General features: G+C 39.2%; 2 protein-coding genes across 3 annotated transcripts in view; both read right to left on the bottom strand.

Moving 5' to 3' along the window:
* The window catches only part of bbox1 (butyrobetaine (gamma), 2-oxoglutarate dioxygenase (gamma-butyrobetaine hydroxylase) 1), a 60,208-nt gene extending 45,190 nt beyond the window's left edge, over positions 1–15,018 (bottom strand). Inside the window, exons 1-3 of the mRNA XM_035419234.1 lie at positions 14,766–15,018; positions 2,845–3,272; positions 2,258–2,372 (exon numbers count right to left, since the gene is read on the bottom strand). Coding sequence (XP_035275125.1) covers positions 2,258–2,372; positions 2,845–3,267 — 538 coding nt within the window. The 5' untranslated portion in view covers positions 3,268–3,272; positions 14,766–15,018. The remainder of the gene's footprint in view (positions 1–2,257; positions 2,373–2,844; positions 3,273–14,765) is intronic.
* A 3,297-nt stretch (positions 15,019–18,315) lies between these two features.
* On the bottom strand, positions 18,316–20,844 carry LOC118227033 (fin bud initiation factor). 2 transcript variants are annotated; one of them, XM_035417115.1, is made up of 2 exons: positions 20,590–20,844; positions 18,316–20,301 (listed from the first exon to the last, which is right to left on the bottom strand). In XM_035417115.1, exon 2 carries the CDS (start codon positions 20,293–20,295, stop codon positions 19,759–19,761), a length of 537 nt encoding a protein of 178 aa, XP_035273006.1. In that variant the 5' UTR covers positions 20,296–20,301; positions 20,590–20,844; the 3' UTR covers positions 18,316–19,758. The 2 variants fall into 2 exon arrangements, with proteins under 2 accessions (XP_035273006.1, XP_035273004.1); XM_035417113.1 differs by having other exon boundaries at positions 18,316–20,844.
* Between the last annotated feature and the right edge of the window lie 1,949 nt (positions 20,845–22,793).

Here is a 22,793-nt window from a genome sequence, read left to right as displayed (position 1 = left end):
TTACAACATTCAAACAGACAAGTACAGATAAATAATCATTGTTTTTTTGTTTATTATACTTATTAAAAAATCGGGGCACATTGGCGGCATAACTGCCGATCCCGATGTCGTCAAAAAAGTCAAATAATGGCCGATATATCGGCCAAACCGATATATCGGTCAGGCTCTAATAAATATACAATCTACTATAAAAGTCTTAATTAACTAAAAAAATATAGGGTTAAAAAGATAGCAAACTATTGTCCTTTCTTTTAAAAAGTGTATTAAAATTGCACATATACACAAGAGTGAATCCCCAGTGTGTTCATAGTCTGGACAGCTGGCATAGTCACCGGAGTGAGTGACTATGCTGAGGGGGATCAGGGGTGAGTAAAGGGGGTGGGCGTGCTTGTGGGGGGGGGGCCCAGTGTGTTCCTAGTCTGGACAGCCTGCGGAAAGAAGCTGTCGAGCAGCCTGGTGGTGTTAGCACAGATGCTCCTGTACCTCTTCCCAGACGGCAGAACAGACTGAGGGAGGGGTGGGAGGGGTCCGTTATGATATTGGAGGTTCTGCGGGTGCAGCGCTGGTGATAGATGTCTAGCAAGGAGAAGAGAGGGGTGCCAATGATCTTCCCAGCTGTCTTCACTATCCTATCAAGTTGTTTTTGTTCAGACACTTTACAGTTCCCGAACCAGGCAGTGATGCAGTAGCTTAGGACGCTCTCAATGGTGCCCCTGTAGAAGGTGGTGAGGGCCGGAGTGGGGAGACTTGCCTTCTTCAGCCTCCTGAGCGGGTGGAGCCGTTGTTGGGTCTTCTTACACTTAATAACTGGTTACACCTCCTTTAGCAGCAATAATTGCAACCAAATGCTTGATAAAATTTAATATCAGTCTTTCACATCACCGTGGAGGAATTTTATCCCACTTTTCTTTGCAGAACTTTAATTCAGACAAATTCTTATGTTTCCAAGCATGAACTGGTAATTTCAGGTCCTCTCACAGCATCTCTAGATGGTTCAAGTGAGGACTTTGACTAGGCCACTCCAAAACTTTAATTTTGATTCTTTTAAGTAATTCAGATGTACACTTGTGTTTTGCTTCATTATCTTGGTACAAACCCCAATTATGGTTCAGCTCAGATGATGGGACATTCTCCTTAAGAATTTTCTGGTACAGAGCAGAATTCATGGTTCCTTCAATAACGGCAAATCATCCAGGTCCCAAGGCAGAAAAGCATCCTCACACTATAACACTACCATCACATTTGAATGTTGATATGATATTCTTACAGTGAAATGCTATATTTGCTTTATGCCAGACATACTGTAATGGGACCCGTGTCGTCCAAAAAGTTCAGCTTTTGACTCATCTGTCCATGGAACATTATACCAAAAAGCTTGGAGATCATCGAGGTGCTTCTTAGCAAACATGAGACAAGCATTGATGTTTCTCTTTCGTAGTTCGTAGTGGTTTCCACTTGATATTCTCACATTTTTGCCAAGTTTCTTTCATATTGTGGAGCCATGAATACCTGACCTTAGCTGAGGCTAGAGAGGCCAGCAGTTCTTTGGATGTTCGTCTGGGATCTTTAGTGACTTCCTGGATGAGGTTTTGCTGCACCCTTGGTCAAATTTTGGTAGACTGACCACTCCTGTGACGGTTCGCCGCTGTTCCAAGTGTTCTCCATTTGGAGATAATGGCTCGCACTGTAGTTCTCTGGAGTCTCAGAGCCTTAGAAATGACTTTGTAACCCTTTCCAGACTGATATATTTTAACAACTTTTTCCCATCTCTTCTGGAATTTCCTTTAATTGTGGCATAATATGCTTGTAGAAACTTTGTGTTGACTACTTCACGTTGATGGTAAGGTTCAATATGAGTGAGGTTTAGATTCAACAGAGCTAGCTGCAATCAAGCCTGATGGTGTTCAATCAGCTGAATCTAATTATCTATATAATTAATTTTGGTTAATTGGTTTATCGAGTAACTAACGGGGGCAATGGGTAATATGGGTGTTTGATAACTTTTTGCATTGAATTATTTTTAAAATGTGTTTTGTGTTTACACAGTTTTCATTTGTCTAATATTAAATTTTGTCTAAAGATCTGACAACATTCAGTGTGACAAATATGCAATAATGGAGGAAGTCAGGAAGGGGGCAAATAGTTTTTCATAGCACTGACACCAGGGGAAAAATCTGCAGAAAGCATGTTCAGATGTATACACAAAATCAGAACCAGGCTTAAAACCCAAAGGCACACACCAAGAAAAAGTTCTTACTGTTAAGAAAGAGTTCCTCTTGCTGTGCCCGTCTTGCTTCAGGTGAAAAGCATCTTTTCTTGAGCCAGTCTGCATCATATTCACTTGTGTGCTGGTCAGGCCACACAATAGAAACCTAGGGGTATGAAACATAAAAATCTGATTCCCAAATACATTCCCAAACACATGTTTAAATGGACTGTACAAGTGATAAATCCATGTTTACCAACAATATCTTTAAAAAATAAAGATCCTGAACAAGTAGTATGGAATCCTAAGAATTACAAATCACAAATCACAAATATAATTTTTTCCTTTGTCTTAGGCATATGCATTTTCAACTTAGGCTACATAATATAGGCTACATGACACTGCACTTCATACCACATTTTCCTGAAAAACAGACAGACAAAACATAAGAAAGAAATAAACCAAGACATACTGAAATGAAACATAGAGGCAAAGCCAAGGTCCCATTCCGATTCAACATCAACCAAATGCAGAAAAAGTGCCCGAGGTCTCAAAATAAGGTTTGGTAATGGGTTTTGTTTAAGGAAATAACCCATACTGAAATCTCGTCAGCATGTCCAGCATGTGCAGCTGCCTACCGTGGAGGGCTCCATTAGTGTGACTCGATCCACCGTGGTGTTAATGTCCAATTGGGACAGGAGAAGGCTACGCGCCTTGGCCGAGTGGAGTGTGCAGACCGGGCACTGGCAGTTGTCCCGTAGCCAGACGAAGGGGTAAAAGCTGTGGCTGCCATCTTCCCAGTTCACCTGAACCAGCCGCTCTACATCCATTACCTGAACTTGCCTGATACTAGAGCCAACACCCTGAGGAAGGGGTGCTGCCGTGAGTGTCTGGCGCCAGCGACACCCCATTGGCATCCAGGGTCTCCACCCTTCTCCTTGCCTCTGCAGAGCCCTGACACCACCTCGGCTCAGCCTCCCAAGTGAAAAACGGCCAAGTAGACTCGTCCACATATTCATCAAAGGCCTTCCAAAACAACCTGTTACAGAACCGATTGCCATGTAAGCTGAAACAAATAAGTAGCAAAGTGGTTAGATTTATCACCAAAGCAGAGATTACTGAAAAACAGGGAGCAAACTGTGCATCAGTGCTGGTCTCATATGAAATTACCGGGAAAATTTCCCCCGAACAAACTTCCACAGGTAAATGTATCTGTACATGACACTACATTAAACTAAAACCAAACATATTATTATAATGAAATATCACCCACACACAAAATAGCAATAACGGATGAACAGTGTTATTATTAATGCACACTTGCATGAAGTGCAAATTATTCCTCCACACAAATGCGAAGGATGGATAACGTCATTATAGTCGTATTAGTACACAAAAAAAACTGACTGTTCTCACGTAACCATGACCTTTAAAAAAAATTTTTTTTTTTAAAGTCATAAAAAACTACATATGGATCATTTGCTGATAATTAGAAGCCTTGCTTTGGTTGCCTGAAGCTGTCACCATTTCCATACAGTTGAGGTCAAAAGTTTACATACACCTAGGCTAAAGATATTCAAACTCAGTTTCACAACTCTGCACATTTCATGTTACCATACATTTCTTTTGGCAAGTCAATTAGGGCATCTACTTTGTTCACATCAGAGGTAATTTTAAAACAATCGATTAGAGACAGATTTATTTCAGTTTTAATTCCCTATATCAGAATTCCAGTGGGTCAAACGTTTACACACACCAAGTTGACTGTCTCTTTAAACAGTCTGGCAGTTTCCAGAAATTGATGTAATTACATTTTAGAAGCTTCTGATTGGCCAATTGTCATAATTAGGAGTTAATTGGGAGATAATTGGCACCTGTGGCTGTATTTAAGGGCTAACCTTTAGATCCACTGCCTTTTTGCCCTTGATACCATGGGAAAATCCAAGCAACTCTGCCAAGACCTCAGAAAAAAAAAAACAGTGGACCTCCACAAGTCCAGTTCCTACTTAGGAGCAATTTCAAAACAAGTGAAGGTACCACAAGCATCTGTACAAACAATTGTATGAAAATATAAAAATCTTGGGACCATACAGACACTGCATCGTTCAGAAAGGAGGCACAAATTAACTCCCATGGCTGAACGAACTTTGGTTCGAAAAGACAACAACAAAGGAACTAGCGAAGGAGTTGGAGGCATCAGGTACCAAAGTATCTACATCCACCATTAAGAGAATCCTATATCACCATGGCCTGAAAGGCTGTTGCGCAAGGAAGAAGCCCCTACTCTAAGACCGGCATAAAAAAGCCAGAATGGGGGGGCGCTGCTGAGCAAGGAAGATGTAGGATGTGTTTTGCAGTAGCTCCTCTGGAATGTGACTTCTTATATACTTTATTTGCACTTTTGTCGATATCAAGCTTTAATATTGCAGCTATTTACTTTAGTTAATTTATTTTCCAATCGAGGACAATATATGATGGCAGGTCGAGGGAAATCCGATACTTGTAAAGTAGGCCGCAACAAGCCTCGCTATCTCCTGAGCCAGAACTTCAACAGCAGCTAGATGCTAATGAGACTCTGTTGCTGAACATGAGGCAGATGATGGAAGAAATGCGCTCTGACATTATCAGTAAATTTGATTCCATCATCTCGGAGGCTGTTAAAAGAGAGATAACAGTGGCTCTGGACCCTTTCGAGACCGAAATTGTCTCACATGGCGAGACTATTGCAGACCTCGAGCGCTTGGCTAACGACCATGATAGCAAGCTAACCGACTTTCAATCTAATGTTAGCATGCTAACCACCCTGGTCGATTCTCTTTCCGAGAAATGTAAGGATCTGGAGGGATGTTCAAGGTGGAATAATGTTCATCTGGTGGGCTTGCCTGAGGGTTCAAAGGGCCCGCGCCCCACCGAGTTTACGCCCCAACTCCTACAAGACCTACTTGGACTTGACGATGAACCCGTATTGGACCGGGCCCATTGTACCCTACGCTCCAGGCCCAAGGATGGGTAACCCCCCTGTACGCTTGTCATTCGAGTAAACCTATTTAAAATTCGGAACCAAATCCTGCGCCGAGTTGGGGAAACCTCTCCTCTTGCCCACATGGGTAGGAGGATCTTAATTTTCCCCGACTTCACCCCAACGGTGGCTAGGAAACGGGCCGCCTTTGCTGAAGTGAAGAAGGAGCTCCACTCCTGCCCGAACATTAAGTTTAGACGTCTCTAACCGGCAACGCTACGCATCACCTTACCCGGCGGACAAACTCACAGGTTTGAAGATCTGGCATTGGCATTGGACTTTGTTGAGAAAAATATAAAAAAGTAGTCACTCCAGACATTGTTTAGCGGATATGCTAACTGGCTAGTTAGCCGTTGTTGCTAGCTACAAGGACTACATTTCCTATTCACCGCAGGTGCCTTGCTCTGGTAACGTTGTCAGTGGTCTACGGCTGCAAGGTGATGTTGCTATTGTTTTTTTATTTCTCTAAAATTGTTTACTGTGATTACTTGAATGCACCTTTGATGATTAAATGGTTATAATTACCTCAGTTACAAAAATTATAATACCGCAGGTGCCACTCCTAAACGACATAGTCGATTTCTTGATGCTGCAAGTTCGTGCTGCTTGTTCCTTTGCTGTTTAATAAGATTGTTTATATGCACTTTAGATGTTTAACTGCGTATATCTGGTTCAGTTATAAGCATACTTAATGCTTTTTGTTGTGCACTTTTATTGAGTCACATTTCCTTAGGGGACGTCAAAGTAGTTGTAGGTAGGTTGATATTAGAGCTACTAAGAGGCGTGACAGTTTGTTTGTATTATTGGGGGAAGGGTTGAGCGCATCCCGTTTGGCGGGATGCTTCTGCCAGAGTCTGTGTGTGGGTAGGTGGGGGGGTATATATATATGTGTGTTTTTGTGGTTTTTTTTGTTTTGTTTTTTCTCTTTCCATCAGTCAGGTATCTGTTTTGAGTGCTGCTGCAGACCATCACTCTTGTTCTTATATAACACTCCCAATTCCTAGCTATGACCCAACCTAATTTAACAGCATTGTCTAACGGGGGAGACATTAAATTCACCAGTTTTAACTGTAAAGGGCTCAATAACCCTATAAAGCATAGCACGGTATTACATCATCTCCACCACATGGGTGCCCATATAATCTTTCTACAAAAGACTAATCTTAAAGCCTCAGATCATTTAAAATTGAAGAGGGGATGGGTAGGTCAGACTTACCATTCCTCATTTCTGGGCAAATCAAGAGGTGAGGGTATTCTGCCACATAAGTCTGTTCCCTTTGTACATTCAAATGTTATTTCTGATCCTAATGGTAGATTCATTATAGTAACTGGCCAGATTCATAATACTCATGTGGTTTTGGCTTATGTTTATGCTCCCAACTGTGATGAAGTCTTTTTTAAACGTCTTTTCTTAACTCTCCCTGATATGTCGTCATACTACTTAATATTAGGAGGAGACTTTAACTGCTGGCTTAAACCTCAGTTGGATTGTTCTTCCTCCAATGTCTGTATGCCTTCAAAGTCTCATCTTGAAGTTAATCTGGAATAAGAAGGTTCCTAGGCTGCGTAAACAATACTTGCAAAGGCCTAGGCCACTTGGAAGGATGGCTTTACCAAATCTCAGGTTTTATTATTGGGCTGCCAATATCAGGATTGTTAAATACTGGCTTCAATATAAGGTCTTTGATCATCCCCCGACATGGCTGGTTATAGAGGCAAACTCCACCAAACCTGTATCACTGAAGGCTCTAGTACACTCTCCTATTCATTCTTCCACTTCCCCCCTATACTAAGAATGTGATTGTTAAAAACTCTCTTAGGATCTGAGTTTAGTTTAAGCACTATTTTGGACTACAATCATTTTCTACTTGTGCCCCACTAGCTGCTAATCATGTTTTTCCTCCTTCCCTAGCAGACTGTTTTCTTAATTTCACCAAATCTTGGTATCAATATTTTTAAAGACTTGTATATTGATAATGTTTTTGCATCCTTTCAGCAACTCTGAGACAGATTTTCACTTCCATTACATTACATTACATTCATTTGGCAGACGCTTTTATCCAAAGCGACGTACAAGAAGTGCATTTTCATGATCGTAGACAACTGCTGAACACGGGTTCAGTAAGGTACAATTACTTATTTTGTACAGCTATTTCTAGCTGAGAACAATGAACACTATCCTGGTCTAACATCTGCAAAGCCAAACTAGGCAGAAGATTAAGCTAGAGTATTAGGACAAATACAATTTACCAAGAAGTGCAGGGATGGGGCAACATGTAACAAGTGACAAGGAAAAAGGGTTTTTTTTTTATTTTTTTTTTTTATATATATATATACACACAGCATGGTGGTGGTTATTCTAGGTATAGTCTGAAGAGATGAGTCTTCAGGCCACGGCGGAAGATGGATAGTGAGGGGGAGGTTCGGAGAGGGACGGGGAGTTTGTTCCACCACTGGGGAGCTAGGGTGGAGAAGCTCTGTGATCCCTTTGGGCGGGTGGGAGGGGTTACAAGACGCCCTGCTGCTGCAGAGCGGAGTGGTCGAGCAGGCACATAGAATTGAGTCATGTCCTGCAAGTAGATGGGGGCTGTCCTGTTGGCGGCAGTGTAGGCAAGGGTCAGGGCTTTGAATCGGATCCTGGCAGCGACCGGAAGCCAGTGACTTCCCAGGCAACATTTTTTCAGATATTTACAGGTCCATAGCCTTGCCCATAACACGTTCCCCATGTTTCCCAACCTACCTAATGATTCAATTTTAGATGGTTTCCTGATACCAATCCCAACTCTGAAAGACTCAATTTCATATATCTACAACCAAATGAATCTTTTAACTCCAGAGTTATTAAACTCTGTTATTAAGACCCTTTGGGAGGAGGATCTGGGGGAGGTAACACCAGAGGAAGTTTGGGCGGAGATTTTAGAACATGTACACAAATCTTCAATTTTTGCAAGACATGGTCTTATTCAATGTAAAGTGGTATGCAGTACCTACTACACTAAGGCTCGGTTGTCTAAGATCTATGACGGTGTATCACCAGCCTGTGATAGGTGTCAGCAATCTCCTGCAAACCTCATACACATGTTCTGGCTTTGCCCATCCCTACATAATTATTGGACAGAGATTTTTAATACCCTATCAGAGATAACTGGAGGAAAAGTAGAACCAAATGCTCTCCGTGCATTGTTTGGGGTCTTTCCCTCATTACCTTCCCTCTCTACATCCAAAAAAGATGTCTTAGCTTTTGCCACCCTACTGGCTAGAAGATTAATATTGACCAATTGGAAATCAACAATATCTCCTTCTCATACCCACTTGATAAGAGACATCCTGTATTTTCTTAGATTGGAAAAAATCAGGCTTTTATTAAGTGGCTCCTCCAATAAATTTGGGAAAATATGGAGTCCACTCTTCCAATTTGTAAAGAGGATAAATTTCCCAATCATTCCTGATTGAAGCAACTTTTGCGGTTTGGAGGGGTATCAATATTGTGTTTGTTGTGGCGTGGGTGATATGCTGCTGTACTGACTATTAGTGTCTATTACTGACACGGTTTACTATTAGCTGACTGATGTTTTTTTTTTTTGTATTTTTATATACATATATATATTTTTATATATGTATTTTTATTTCAGTTTTCTCAGTCTGTAAGCTGTTTTGGTGTTTAGCAATATGGCAATTGTCACTTTTTTATAATGTCTTTTTATAGGGAATATACGTATACCTTTTTACTTTTTATAAATGCTCTGATGACACAATTGTATGTTCTTGCAAAACCCAATAAACAAAGTTTTAAAAAAAAAGCCAGAATTAAGTTTTCAGGTGATCACCAGGACGAAGACCTAGCCTTTTGGAGGAGTGTTCCCTGACGAAACATGAACTGTTTAGCCATAATGATCAGCACTATATATGGAGGAAAAAAGGGTGAGGCTGTTAATTTGAAGGACACCATCCCAACTGTGAATCATGGGGGTGGCAGCATCATGTTGTGGGGGTGTTTTGCTGGAAAAGGGACTGCTGCACTTCAGAAAATAGATGGCATCACGAAGAAGGAGGATTATCTAGAAATACTGAAGCCACACCTCAAGCTAGAAAGTTAAAACTTTGTCACAGGCGTCCATCCGTTTCCGGTTCAGGTGTCATTTGGACAGATTGACCCCTTATTGGATTTAAGGCTATGATTGTGTACTTCGGAACATTGTTTGCACTTCAGTGTGTAGCTTTATTAACTATGAAGACAGCTAAGAAGGCCCTGTAGCTATCTAGTTTGCTGCTAACTTGCGAGATGATACAGCCACGTTAAATTTGGTTCAAAAGGGAAACTGTCCTCTCAAAACGGCCCATAGTTTATCCTCTGATTGGCCAACGTTACATGTCATGTGAACACTGTAATTTTGTCCCTTTTCACACCGTGTAATGGCTGCTGCAGCAATTTTTAGCTAAGGACAACAGCTAATTTATGATAAACTTTGCTACATTTCTTAGCTAGCTAAGTCAGCTAGTTCCCACACTAGAACCACAGCACAGGGACGAATGTTGGTTAACGCTATGAGTACCACCAACTACACTAAAGGTCAATCAATCACAGATGTTTACAGATGTTTTTTGACTCATTTTAGCTGGTTAGCTGTCACTAGGTTTTCACCAGTCACTTAAATGAGCCAACCCACCACCACGCCTATCAAGGCTAACTGCAATCTTTAACACTAGTCAACATGAACCTTTCATAAGTCACTTTAAATTAGTGTAAATGAATACTGTCAATTTTCAGATGTACTGTTATTAGGCCACACGCTTGTACATTTTTCTCAATTCACCGGCCGCCTTTAGTAGACCAGGCAGTAGTCGACCACCACTGTCTCAGGCTTTTCAATCAGGCTTGTGCTGTATAGGCCTAAATAATGGGAAATCACAATGTGAATGCCCAGACTGAAAAATAAGTTTATTTTACAGCTCAAATTTGGAATGTCACTGTTCAAATATATTGACAGAATAAACTGTCTTCAAGTAGCTTATATAGATTGGATTTATATCCAAGGCTAGCCTATTTGGAAATCGCCTCAGGAGCCAACTATTTAGTTTTTCAATTCAGTATTAACTGACATGCACGTTTTGGTGATAGCCTAACCCGGACATTGCAATATTTTTCAATTGAAATGGTCAGAGACAGGGGCCAGATAGCCAGCAACTACAGACAAGATCTGTGGACTCTTCTGCCCCAAAGTCAACACTGCCTGGCCCACAGAACAGTTCTGTGGCCGGGCGAGAATTGGCAGATTTTTCTGACTGACTATCTGAGGCAGTAAGCATTCTTACGATAAAAATTTGTTTTCAATACAGTCTTTATTCCAAAATACCATCACTGGAGAAATGAGCTGTGAGCAGTTGCTAAAATAACTTGTTAGCCATTTACTTAACTTGCTAACTTAGCGAGCTGTTTAGTTTAGAGATTTGGTCACATGGCTCGGCATTAGACTACATTGTTGCAGTGTGAACAAAGGCTTAACCTATTTAGCCAACAACACACAAATGTTGTAGGCTACTCCCAAAAGTAGTCTAAATAGGCTATTACTGGTGTGATACTTTTCATTATTGCATGTGATAGGCTATATTTTAACAACACAACCTGAGATATGAAACCATAATATTATGTACAAGATATCAACGGAATTGCCGCTACCTAGCTAAGCTGGCAAACTTTATAACAGTTAGTTAATATTTATCTAGTGAGCTTAGGCTATTTGTAAACTACCATGTAGCCAAGAAGCTAGATGCTGTAACCCTTAATATACTGATACATTTCATATTCTACAAAGTCTGACAACACCCAATTTGAAACCATTTTATTATGCACAAGATAACAACACAAAGGCAATAATATGTCATAACTGTTAGCTAACAAGTAGCTAGCAAGAAATTTACCCACAGTTCTGTGGCTGCCTTGGGACCCTGTTACAAATCTCATTGTTTCTTTCGTTTGTTTTCTTTTTTTCTTAACCAATCAGAGATCAGTGCGCTTTGTCAACACAATGGAACAGTGGTATTTGGTCATTTTTTCTCTATTCTATTCAGCCTACAACATTTTTTTATCCAGGAAAATGTAAAATGCCATTGCCTGCTTCTATTGATTACCACAATGTGGGATTTTGGCACAAAATTTGCACTGGAGTGAGTTTGATGAATTTCTACAACACTCACAGGAAATACATGGCAGACACATCAGTTACACTATTTCTTGGCAATGGCAGCCATCTTGCAGTGGTGCCACATGCAGAAGTATTGAATTGAATAGGATTGAATGGAACCACATGATCATGTTTCCCTTCTAGTTCTTATGCTGTGTTCAAGACAACTCGGAACTTGGACATTTCGAGTGGGAAATTTCCAACTTATGACGTCACTGTCAGGTGTTTCGTTATGCCATTTGCAGCATTTGTTTCTGAGAAAAACAGTAAAAGTCTGCAAAACTATAGGTCATAGCTTACAAGTAAGATAGCGATTATGATTGTTAATTGTTCAATTGTTCCGCATTGTAGTAGAGTTTTATTGCTAACGTTAGCTGCTTTGCATGGTAAATCATAGAAAGACATGATGCGTCACAAAAACTATTACACTACTAACCAACGCTTACATTACAGTGTGAAATATCCTCATTATAAAATACCACTAACCTATTTAAAGACACTCAATTTCAAAAATAACGTATATAACCGAAATATTTTGAGCAGTAATACTTACATAGCAATGATGAAATCTTATCTGTTTTCAATAGATAGAGACAGAGACAGTAAATCAATGATATAGTTCTATCCGCTTCTGTCTTACACCAGAAAACAATGTCAGCTAGGTCTATCAGCAAACATATGGCTTAGCTATGCCCAGAAGTCCTCAATAATACTAGTATTTTCCAAGAAATTACGAAAAATCATTGACGACGTTTCGTTAGGTGCAGCGTCTTTTACTGCTACCACAGAGTGAATGCGTAAGTGAATGTGATGATAACAAAACTTTCGATTACGCTGACCAATAAAAAGCTATTCCAAAAGCAAAAATAGACATGTTATAGGCCTACATTGTTAGAAAGCTTATTATCTCACCTACTGAATGAATGTATTGTAAATCAAGCCAGACTGTACTAAAAAGGGCGACAACGCCATAAACAACACGTGTGATATTACGCACAGCTATTTTGGAAGGTACCCAGGCATCACAAATGCGTGCATATTTCACAAACGGATTGTCCAAGACAGTCTCTTCTTTCTTCTTCTTCATCTTCCACCCGGTGCATTCGCGCCACCCACCAAAATTAAAAACGCGAAGAAAAAAACGCGGAAGGCCCTCTCTAGAGCCATTTGTCCCTTCTGGGCTATTGTAGAAACATGGCGGTGCAACATAGCGGCCTCCGTGGAAGAGGACCCGCTCCCTATGTAGATATAAAGGGCTCATTCTAAAGTAACAAAAACACAACAATTCTTATTTTCATGGGATTATACACTAATTAAAACATACTTATGAATATTATATTCCATTTCTGTCAAGTCTGCTAGATGCCACTAAATTCTACACACTGCACCTTTAACCCTTTCACTATATGGCTAAATCGGGAGGGCATAACTCCCATGCTGTCGCAGTGATATCACTTAAAATGTGCAAGTATGTTTTTGTTTGAGCTGTTTCTAGCTCACTAGAAATTCATTTGATGGGTTAATTGAAATTTGGTTATTGAACCTAATTCCGTATAGTTCCCGTTTCCACACACCTGTCATCCCGCTGTACAGACGGGCTTAATGCGAGAGAAGTGGTTGCAAGTAAAGCGAGTGACTTTCTTCCCAAACTTACCGCTCCACCGGTAGAACAAACAATCTCACTTCAAATGGGGAAAAGCCTCTCTCTCTGTCACCTCTCAAAGTTGGCAACCCTTTAATGATTTATGTTACTACTTAGCTAGCTGAGTGATTAGTAAAAAAAAAAAAAAAAAAAGGCTACGCTGTTGCCTCTTATTGTAGCTGTTACGTTAGAAATTTTCGCCTCACATTGTGAATCCTATTCTTTTAAGCTGTTCATATTGGAAAGAGATTAAACTTGCGGAGAAGTTGAAAGTTCCTGACATTATGCATTGCAGAACGCAGCAATGGGCGTTATGTATGTTCTCTCTGTTTTTTTGGAACTTGAAAGGTTTTGAAAATGCCATTTTCACATTTGTCCTATTTAATTGACTTAATTAATCATACATTTTATTAAATGTAATACATTTAACTATTTCATTATTATTATTATTTGTATGTCTTATTAAAAATATATAAATTATCCTGTCATGTCTCTGCGAACAATAGAGCACCCCGTAACCGAAAGTAAACAAGCCTGTTTTCCGCTTCTGTGACGTCACAATGTGCATAGAGCCTATTGGTTTTTTCACAATTCTGATCTCGTTTTCCACTAGTTCCGAGTTGTCTTCAACGCAAATTATACGGTTCTGCGTTTTTTTCACAACCCTCGGAACGTGTTTTTCATTGGTTACGTCCTACTACGGCGTGTTGCGTGGGCTGCACAGTAGCTACTTTGAGGCTGCTAGGAAGCCAAGTAAAGCAAAGCATACTGTGCTGTGACCAGGATGCCACACAAATCGCTGATAACCGGCTCATGCTCTTCTCGTTTACATAATCACTACTACATTCTCGCTATCAGGTTTTTTTATTTTAATTTTTTATCAAGCCATCTGTACCATTTTCTTGCTTATATCCAACGTGTTTTATCTTAGACCAGACTACGTCCAGAAATTATCATTTTATTGAGACGTATAAATGCTTATAAATGGCTACACATGCCATTTAACTTTGTCAAATGCCACAGTTGCATTCATAGTCACAATTGTAATTGGTGTCATACCTTTGATTTTGCTCCTCCTTCGAGAGAAACACAACTGCCTTTATACTAAACTTTTATTGCATGAACAATCATAATGCCGATAAAATAATGTAGAACATCTGGAGGGAAAAAATGCCTGCGTTCGCCCCGTTCCAATTGTTTCTGCTCTCTCCGTTGTATGTAAACTGGAACCTCGATACACTGCCACAGCAAGATAACCAACTAAATTCTAGATTACATGGCTAGGTACAGGTAATCTTGCGATTACCACAGTGTCGACCGTAAGCAATATAAAGCAAGGAGAGCTATCTAAACAGCCAACAATCGATTCCCTGCTTTTAATAACTTCTAGTTTTCGCAAGCTAGGTGCCGTTGTTGTCCTATACATCACTTCTTACCAGAAACCACGAGTGACAGTAACTCAAGATGATGTCAAGATTCAGCTAGTTAAGAATTTAAACAAAAAAACTCTGGAATCAAATAGTGTCTAGTCGATAGATATGTGCAGATGCAATTTAGCTGATATTACCACCAAGCAAGACGAGTCAACGGTAACTGTTAACGTTGTTAAAAACACACATTTTAAATACACATGAAAATACCTTCGGCTTACTGGCAAAAGACGTTCAATTATCAAATTTAATTTAGGAATTTAAGCTGTTAGGTTTGCTGACTTACATTTCTGAAAGCTGCTGGAATCGCCCTTTGCTTGAATAAGGTTTATTCACACGGAAGTCTAAAAAAAGCAATGCATTGAGTGGAAGTAGGTGAAAGGTTACGTGATGTCTGGGCTGCGCTACTACGGATTTCAGAAGTGTTTCTCAGAGATCATATTTAAGGGGGCAAGCAGCGAACCTGCCGGAGCCATGTTGTATTTGTCGGACTTATTATATCTTCCTATGTTTCGTTCATTTCTGGCAAGTGTATCTCCCTTTTGAAAATTCCAGTTTAAACCAGCCTAAACTGGAAGCTGTGTTTTCGATACGCTGTTGACCAGCTTCAGCCACTGACCAGCATATGTAGTCAGCTAGTCTCCCCCCTCTCCGCCGAATTGTGCTAATAGATATCAGGGGGGGGAAAATTATCAAATAAATTAAACACTAGTTCAACAACTCAATTAGAAGCCTATTTATTTACACTTTCATTTGATCAAGTCACCTCTTTTTATGTAATTGTTTGCAATGTAGCACAATATCAACATGGAAATTTTATTTTTCGTGGCATGCAAAGCTATTTCAGACATAATAGGAAAATGGTTTAAGATTGTAAATAATCTCTCTAAACATGAAAATAATCTAAATAAAAACTAGCAGCTTGTTAAAATTTTGGGATTGCGATTGTAGTTGGAACAAAAAGCAAGCATACACAGGGGGGGCCCAGGACCGAGTTTGGAAACCTCTGAGCTAGTCCACCAGTTTGACCACCAGCTCACTCTAGCAGCTTAACCAGGTTTATCCAGCTAGACACCAGCTTTGTCCAGCCACAGACCAGCTAGAAGTTTGGAAAACAGAGCTTAAACCAGTTGATATGTTTATGGAAAAAATTGGGGGGAATTAAACATGTTCAACAGTAAATAGATCAAGGGATCAGCATACACGGGGGTCTCCCGGGACCTACTTCAATGTTTTGACTAATTATACAAATAGGAGCATACATTGCCATAAAATTCATAAACAGATAGTGCCTTCCGTGCCATTTAGTCGTTTCTTTGTTGACTGCTATTTAAATGTTTGAAATCCTTTAAATTTGTGGTAGTTTCTAAACAGTGTTTCTTTGAATATGAGGACAACAAATACACACCAAATACCTGCTGCATCAGGATTTACAATCGTTAATGGCATTCTAGCTTCTGTCTAGGCTTATACTTACACTGTTATATAAATAACTTGCTAAAACCTTTTCAGTCAGATTAACATTATTTATGTTAGAAAAAACTCATATTGAGGGCACATTACTTAATATTTAGCATCTTATTCACTTATAAACATAATGTCAACTGATATACAGTGAGCTCTGTAATGTGCTGTAATATTTATAGTGAAAGTACTCTTCAAAGTGCTGACAAACCTCAGCACCAGCAAAAGAAGCATTCTGAAATTATGGTCAATTGGGTGTGTACCTTCATATGGCTTGGGAACATCAGAGAAGAAATTGTCAAAATACAAACATGCATACACAAAAGATTAAACATACAGTAGATATAGGAAACAGACATTAACTGCAGTATTTCATTTTAAATACCTGTGCTAGATGGTTAAGCATTGATTGCAAAGCAAGCAGGTTTTACTATAGGTTGATAGCAAGTGATAAAAATTCCCTTCAACTCAAAAGTTTCTTCAGAAATGAACTTGTTCAAGGATCAATATTACTAGTACACCAACATTATAGAATACTTAAAGATATGAAAAAAGCCATGTAGTCACATGTGTCAAGCAGTAAACAACAATTACTGTATGTGTAGATCTCAATGTGTCAGTGAGTTTTATCAGTGGGAAAATGTACTGGTAATGCTGTTGGTTAACAGAAGTGTTTTCTGTGGTAGTAGAAATAGAATGCACAATGTATAATGCATTCCAACATTCTCCATTTATTGAAAAAAGGAACTTTACAAACTTACATGTGAAGTGTTTCTAAAACTGTCTGAAATATCTGCTCTTTTGGGAAATCCTGAGTTCTAAGTTGCTTCTTTGGCATTCACACACAAGTTAAGAGCAAAAACAAATTTCACATAAATACTTATAAGCAAATTGCTGTCTATTCAAACAGTTTGGAGACTTGGGAGATGACCTATGCTTGAAGAGCTTTTTTACAGATTGGCTATGCTTACATTTTCAATGAGGAAGTCATCTCAGAAAACCAGGTTTCTAGTGTTATTTTGATATTATAATCAGGGTTAAACAGACACTTTCAATGGGTACATAAGTCACTATACATTCAGTGGCCACTTTATTAGGTACACCTGCTCATTAATGCAAATAACCTGATTAAAGTTTGGACAATCATTGCCTGATCTGAGAAATCTTGATTTCTGCTGCAACATGTAGATGATAGGGTCAGCATGTGGTGTAAAGAAACATGGATCCATGAATCCATCCTTCCTTGTCTCAATGGTGTAGGCTGCTGATGGTGTTGTAATGGTTTTCTTGGCACACATTCGGCCCTTTACCAATTGAGAATCATTTGAAATGCCGCATCATACCTAAGCATTGTTGCTGATGACAATGTACATCTCATTATGGCCACAGTCTACCTTGTTTTAAATGGATATATCCAGCAGGATAATGTGTCCTGACACAAAGCACGCATCAAGCTGGTTCTACAAACATGAGTCAGTTTAATTCAATGGCTGGCACAATCCCCAGATCTCAATCCATTCAATCTCAATACAGCACCTTTAGGATGAGGTGGAACGGGAGGTTTGCAGCATGAATTTGTCCCTCAAACATCTGCAGGAACTGCATGATGCTATTGAGTCAGCATGGACCAAAATCCCTAAGGAATATTTCCAGCACTTTGCTGAGTCCATGCAGTGAAGAATTCAGGCTGTTCTGGAGGTGAAAGGGGGTCCTACCCGGTACTAGATAGGTGTACCAAATAAAGTGGCCATTGATTGTAAATGGAAGTGTCTTGCTGGAATACAAGTTTTAACACAAACAAAAAAAATTATTAGTTGCTGGTCAATGAAGGAAATTATGTCTATTGAAAAACCAACATACACAACACAAAATTCCAGATACAGGTAAACACCATGTTTCAGATGTGTGAAAACTGACTTATTTCGCATAATACATTTAAACTGCAACTCTGCTAAGCTAACCGTTGCTTCACTGGACCTTTTAACCTGTGGATTCAGAAACTCTTGAGATTTTATGGTCATTCCATTTCCTTATGAACCTTTAATGCACATTATACAGTTGTACACTGCCTACTAATCTTCCTTTTACTTTTACATGTGCAGACATATATAAGCCACATCTACCTTCACAGGTTATGTTAAATAGGGCAATTGTACTGCCTCCGAGTATTAGTTATAGTAATTTGGTGCACGGCCAGCCAAGGTAGTCTGGGAATAGAATATTCACATTGTAGAAGGCATATTAAGCATTATAAAGGTATATCGCTAGCTTTTCTGCATATTTCTAAATACCTTAAAACTCATTTTCTGAGCTTACAGGCAGAGCAGCCTTCAAAGACTATTGCTTTGTATAATGCTCCAAAACAAGATACAGACAGTACAAGAAAAAATGTCTTTAATACATTATTTAGCAACATAAAACAAATCAAGCTAAATTTATAAGGTAGCCAATTTCCAATGTCATTGGGAATACCTATACACCTTTCTTAGTCTTCATACAATACTGAAAAATTTTGGGAGAAAGTTATGGGCAAAATGTTTGAAATAAAACAATAGTCTTTAATGCAAACTAATGCAAAAGGAAACAATAACAAGTGAGTTCTGTCACTGACTGGTTTAGCTTTAAACAAGTATCTTGGAAAGACAGTGTGAAAGTCTGCTTACATCACATTACAGCCATGAACATTGCCTACATATGAACAACACTCAGGTATCTAGTTACTCCTTTGATGCATTCCTATATTCCTGCCTGCAGTAGTTTCTTGTTAGACTAGAGGATAATCTCTGTCTGCTTTTGTTTGTTTTTACAAGTAAAATGAATAATTTCAAGAATACACTGTAAAGAGAAAAACATATAATACAACATTGGAATTACACATTTTTCCTTAAATATATGAACACACAGCTTTAAATAATTTTCATAAGCTCAATTATACAGTATGCATTCCCCAAAAGGCGTAAAGCACAGATGGAAACTTATTATAAAGAAACATAACATTCAAAAGTGAAAAGTATAAAAAATTAAAAGTTACAATTGCGTAAATTACGATTAAGCAACTAAATAAATCTGAATTATTACTTTTACTTCCAGTAAACATAATAAATGCAGTTTAAATCTTGAACAACTTCAAAACTTACCTCATGTGCCATTACAAGGTAACTGCATTACAAATGACTTTATGTTAAGTTGCATACATGACAAAAAAAAAAAAAAAAACAGTCAGTGCTTTCGGTTTTTGACGCACATTTTTGACTATGTGTGGAAGTTGTTGTGAGCACCTGAACATGTCTATAGTCCCATTGGTCAAAACTGCGAATTGGTTAATCTTACTTATTCCGGTGTCTTCAAAATAGTATCGAGAGGTTCGGTCATACGACTGTATATTTTAAAATAAATAACCCTTGTGTTCTCAAATAGGTTTTGGTAAAATGCACCTCTCTAAGCTTTATCGCACATGACGGTAAACTTGAAATGGTGGTTAACCAAAGGCTACAATAGACCTCACAAACACAATCACACAAACAATTGCAATAGCCCGAATTGCAATAACTAACACAATAAAATGTTCACATAGCTAAATATATTCGTGGTATATAAATCTAGGTCATAGATATGAAATCGAGCACAAATCAGAACAGGCTACTTAATAAATTATATGTTTCATGTTAGTGTCGACTTCATTTCTTGAATTTATTGTATGGCTATCGGTTAATCAGCGAGCACATTTCCCTTTGATTGCGATTTATACATTTGGTAAATAGCAAATACAACGTTAAAACAAAGTATTTCCCCACGTCGCCGTATTGCAAAGCCCATTACACTTTCATGTACTCATTCTTTAGTCGGCTTAGTCGGGTCCCATGACTGCGGATAATGAGAGAGAGCAACTCGTGCTTGTCTTTCAGCGCGATAGAGATGTCTAAAGTTTCCTTCAACACATCTCTGGTGTGAACAATCATGTTCAGAAAGTCGTCGTTGATTCGGTGCTCCTCTTTCAGTTCATTCTCTTGGCTCTGCTTGAATTTTACCTCCAGCTCCAGCAGTGATTTCTCGGAGTTGGTGAAAGCTTCGCCGATTTGCGTTGTCTCCCTTCTGAGATACTTCCCATAGCTTTCCTCTCCGTCCAAGTCGTAAGAAATACTTTTACCAACTCCTTCCAAAACCCTTGCAGCGTCTTCTATGTGTCGCTTAATGATTGTGAAATCATCCCGGATGACGGAATCCTGGTTTTCATCCATTCCGCATTTTCTGTCGTCTGTCATTTTAAAGAGCATTTGGCATTTTTCCGGGTCGTCGTTTTCCTCGTAATAGCCGTCCGGAACGAAGTAGTGATGGAAAGTGCCATTGGACATCTCCGGCTGCAAAGGTCCAGTAAAAATCGCACCACAAACAGGGAATGAAAGCATTAGAGCTGTCAGCAACAAATTAAGAGCCATTATATCCACTTTTCGCTATTAATAAATTACACAGATAATTTACTACAATCCAGTGTGCTGTCAAATAATCTTATTTTATAAAAACCCGCTTTATATGTTCCATCACATGTAGCTACTTCAAAGATGCCATAACGGTGGAAAGAATGACAGGATATTCAATTTCCAAAACTTCGAAAATGGTGCGTAAAATTTCAGCTCTGCGTAAAGTACCAATTCCGGTGGTTGTTGGTATCCCTACATGAATTGCTCCCAGTCAACAGATCCCAGTGTTTGCATGTACCCAGGTTCTGAGAATGAAGCTTCTTTTTAAGTTTAGGTCATTCCGTTCTTTAGGATGTTTCCAGGCAAAGGGGGTAAACAGTTCAAATGTAGACCGATGTTGTGGTGTCCTTGGCTGTCTTTTGCGAGTCTGTTTCAACATCTGGATTGCAAAAAGCACCACGCTTGGTTTTTGGCTAATGATACCCCTTTCCGACTCTCAAATTACAGCTTCTCTCCGTCACTTAAAAGGCAAAGCACGGGTTCTGTCCCGAAGGAGGCTGCTATTAAAGTTGCACTAGCCAGTGTTCTTAAATTCACAGTTCCATAGTTAACGTGTAGGCTATTTATATTGAGGTTAGTTCACAAATACATGTGTATTCTGGTACCACAGGTATATTATTTCATTTTTCAGCTCTAAAAAAACGGTCCTTGCTATTAGTAGCCTATTACTGTTATAGTCCCCATTGGACAGGCAATTAGCTGTAGTAAAGTTGAATATTACTAAAGGAACAATTTAGCTATTTTAAGTGCTGCAATCAAAAAAATAACTTACAGAATTTGATACTAGCATAATTCTATTTGGACACTCTTTCAAGTCATCAAGACACGGGACTGCACTTTATTGCCTGGTCAGAACAGATTGAATTCAGTTTTGCAAATTCCAGAGCCAACACCTCAATGTCTAATGACTAGGGGCCAAAGCTCCTATAGTTTCTCTCTCAGTCTTCGGGGAGAGCTGTTTGGCTACCAAAGTTGCTAACAAGGCCTGCATCTATTATCTTTCCCATATAAGATGAATTGTACTGTACATGGCTAGACAGGGTTTTGTTTATCAGATCAATTTCAAACATCAAATTGCATGATTTGTATGCCCTTCGTATAGCCATATGTCTTATTCACTTTGAACCTATTATTCTAGAATATTTAATTCATATTACTGAAGTTGCATATCTTTTTGTGTCTTTGTGGTGGCAAAATGTTAAGAAACCAAATGAAAGATTAGACGATGAAACACAGGGCAAAGTTACTTGAACAAATGTAGGGCTGGTAGCATTGTTTGGGAATATGGATTGTTTTGTTCTTGTGAAACAATAATTAAAGTTTAGTAATTTGCCATCATATTTATATCAATAATTTGTTGTCTATTTATTCATTTATTTATTTTACAATTCTATAGAGTGAATGCTGTGTATATGTGAGTAACTTTGAATAGTACATGAAATAGGGGCTGGATTGGTTGCCCTTTCCCCTGAAGTGTTTCCATTCCTGTAGATATTATAGATGCATTTCAAGATAATTACCATATTACTTTATTTTCCCCAATATCTGTGTAGTTGCGCAACTATCCATCCATCCATTATCTATACCCGCTTATCCTGGTCAGGGTCGCGGGGGCTGCTGGAGCCTATTCCAGCATGTATTGGGTGAGAGGCAGGAATACACCGTGGATAGGTAGCCAATGTATCACTGAACAAACAACATGACTCACTCACACACTCATACCTATGGGCAATTTAGAGTCTCCAATTAGCCTACCTGCATGTCTTTGAACTGTGAGAGGAAACCGGAGTGCCTGATGGAAACCCACACAGTCACAGGGAGAACATGCATACTCCACACAGGCTGGGATTCAAACCCTGGATGTTCTTGCTGTGAGGCGACAGTGCTACCCACTGGGTGGTGCTACCGTTGACAACATGGCAGTGCTAATAGGACTGTACCTATTAGCATCAAATAGCATTTTATTATTATTATTATTATTATTATTAGGGGTCCAAGCAGCGAAGCTGGTGGAACCCTATTGTATCTGTTTGGATTATTATTATTATTATTATTATTATTCTCCGCTAAAAGTGTCTGAGGCTCAGCAACCATAAGTCCTAGAGCAACCAAATTTGGCAGGTGGGTTCCTATGGCCCCCCACTACTCAGGCACTAAAAATCACGTATGTCGGCCAGATGGTGGCGCTATAACAAAGGGTCTTGCGTAAAAGGCCATAACTCCCACACCATAAGTTAGATCAACACAAAACTTCATCGACATATGCATCTGAACGTGCTCTACAACTTGCCATTGGCACCACCTATGTCCGCCATATTGTTTGCCCACCATTTTGACTTTTTAGTTGGGGTGTGGAAGCTTTCTCCACTAAA

The sequence above is a fragment of the Anguilla anguilla genome, chromosome 5, assembly GCF_013347855.1.
Source record: "Anguilla anguilla isolate fAngAng1 chromosome 5, fAngAng1.pri, whole genome shotgun sequence".
Lineage (NCBI taxonomy): Eukaryota > Metazoa > Chordata > Actinopteri > Anguilliformes > Anguillidae > Anguilla > Anguilla anguilla.
This window is presented reverse-complemented; position numbering and strand designations above follow the sequence as displayed.

Bases quoted from the DNA above. Each gene is read 5' to 3' on its own strand.
- LOC118227033 (XM_035417113.1), bottom strand. From the start codon at position 20,379: ATGGCTCTTAATTTGTTGCTGACAGCTCTAATGCTTTCATTCCCTGTT.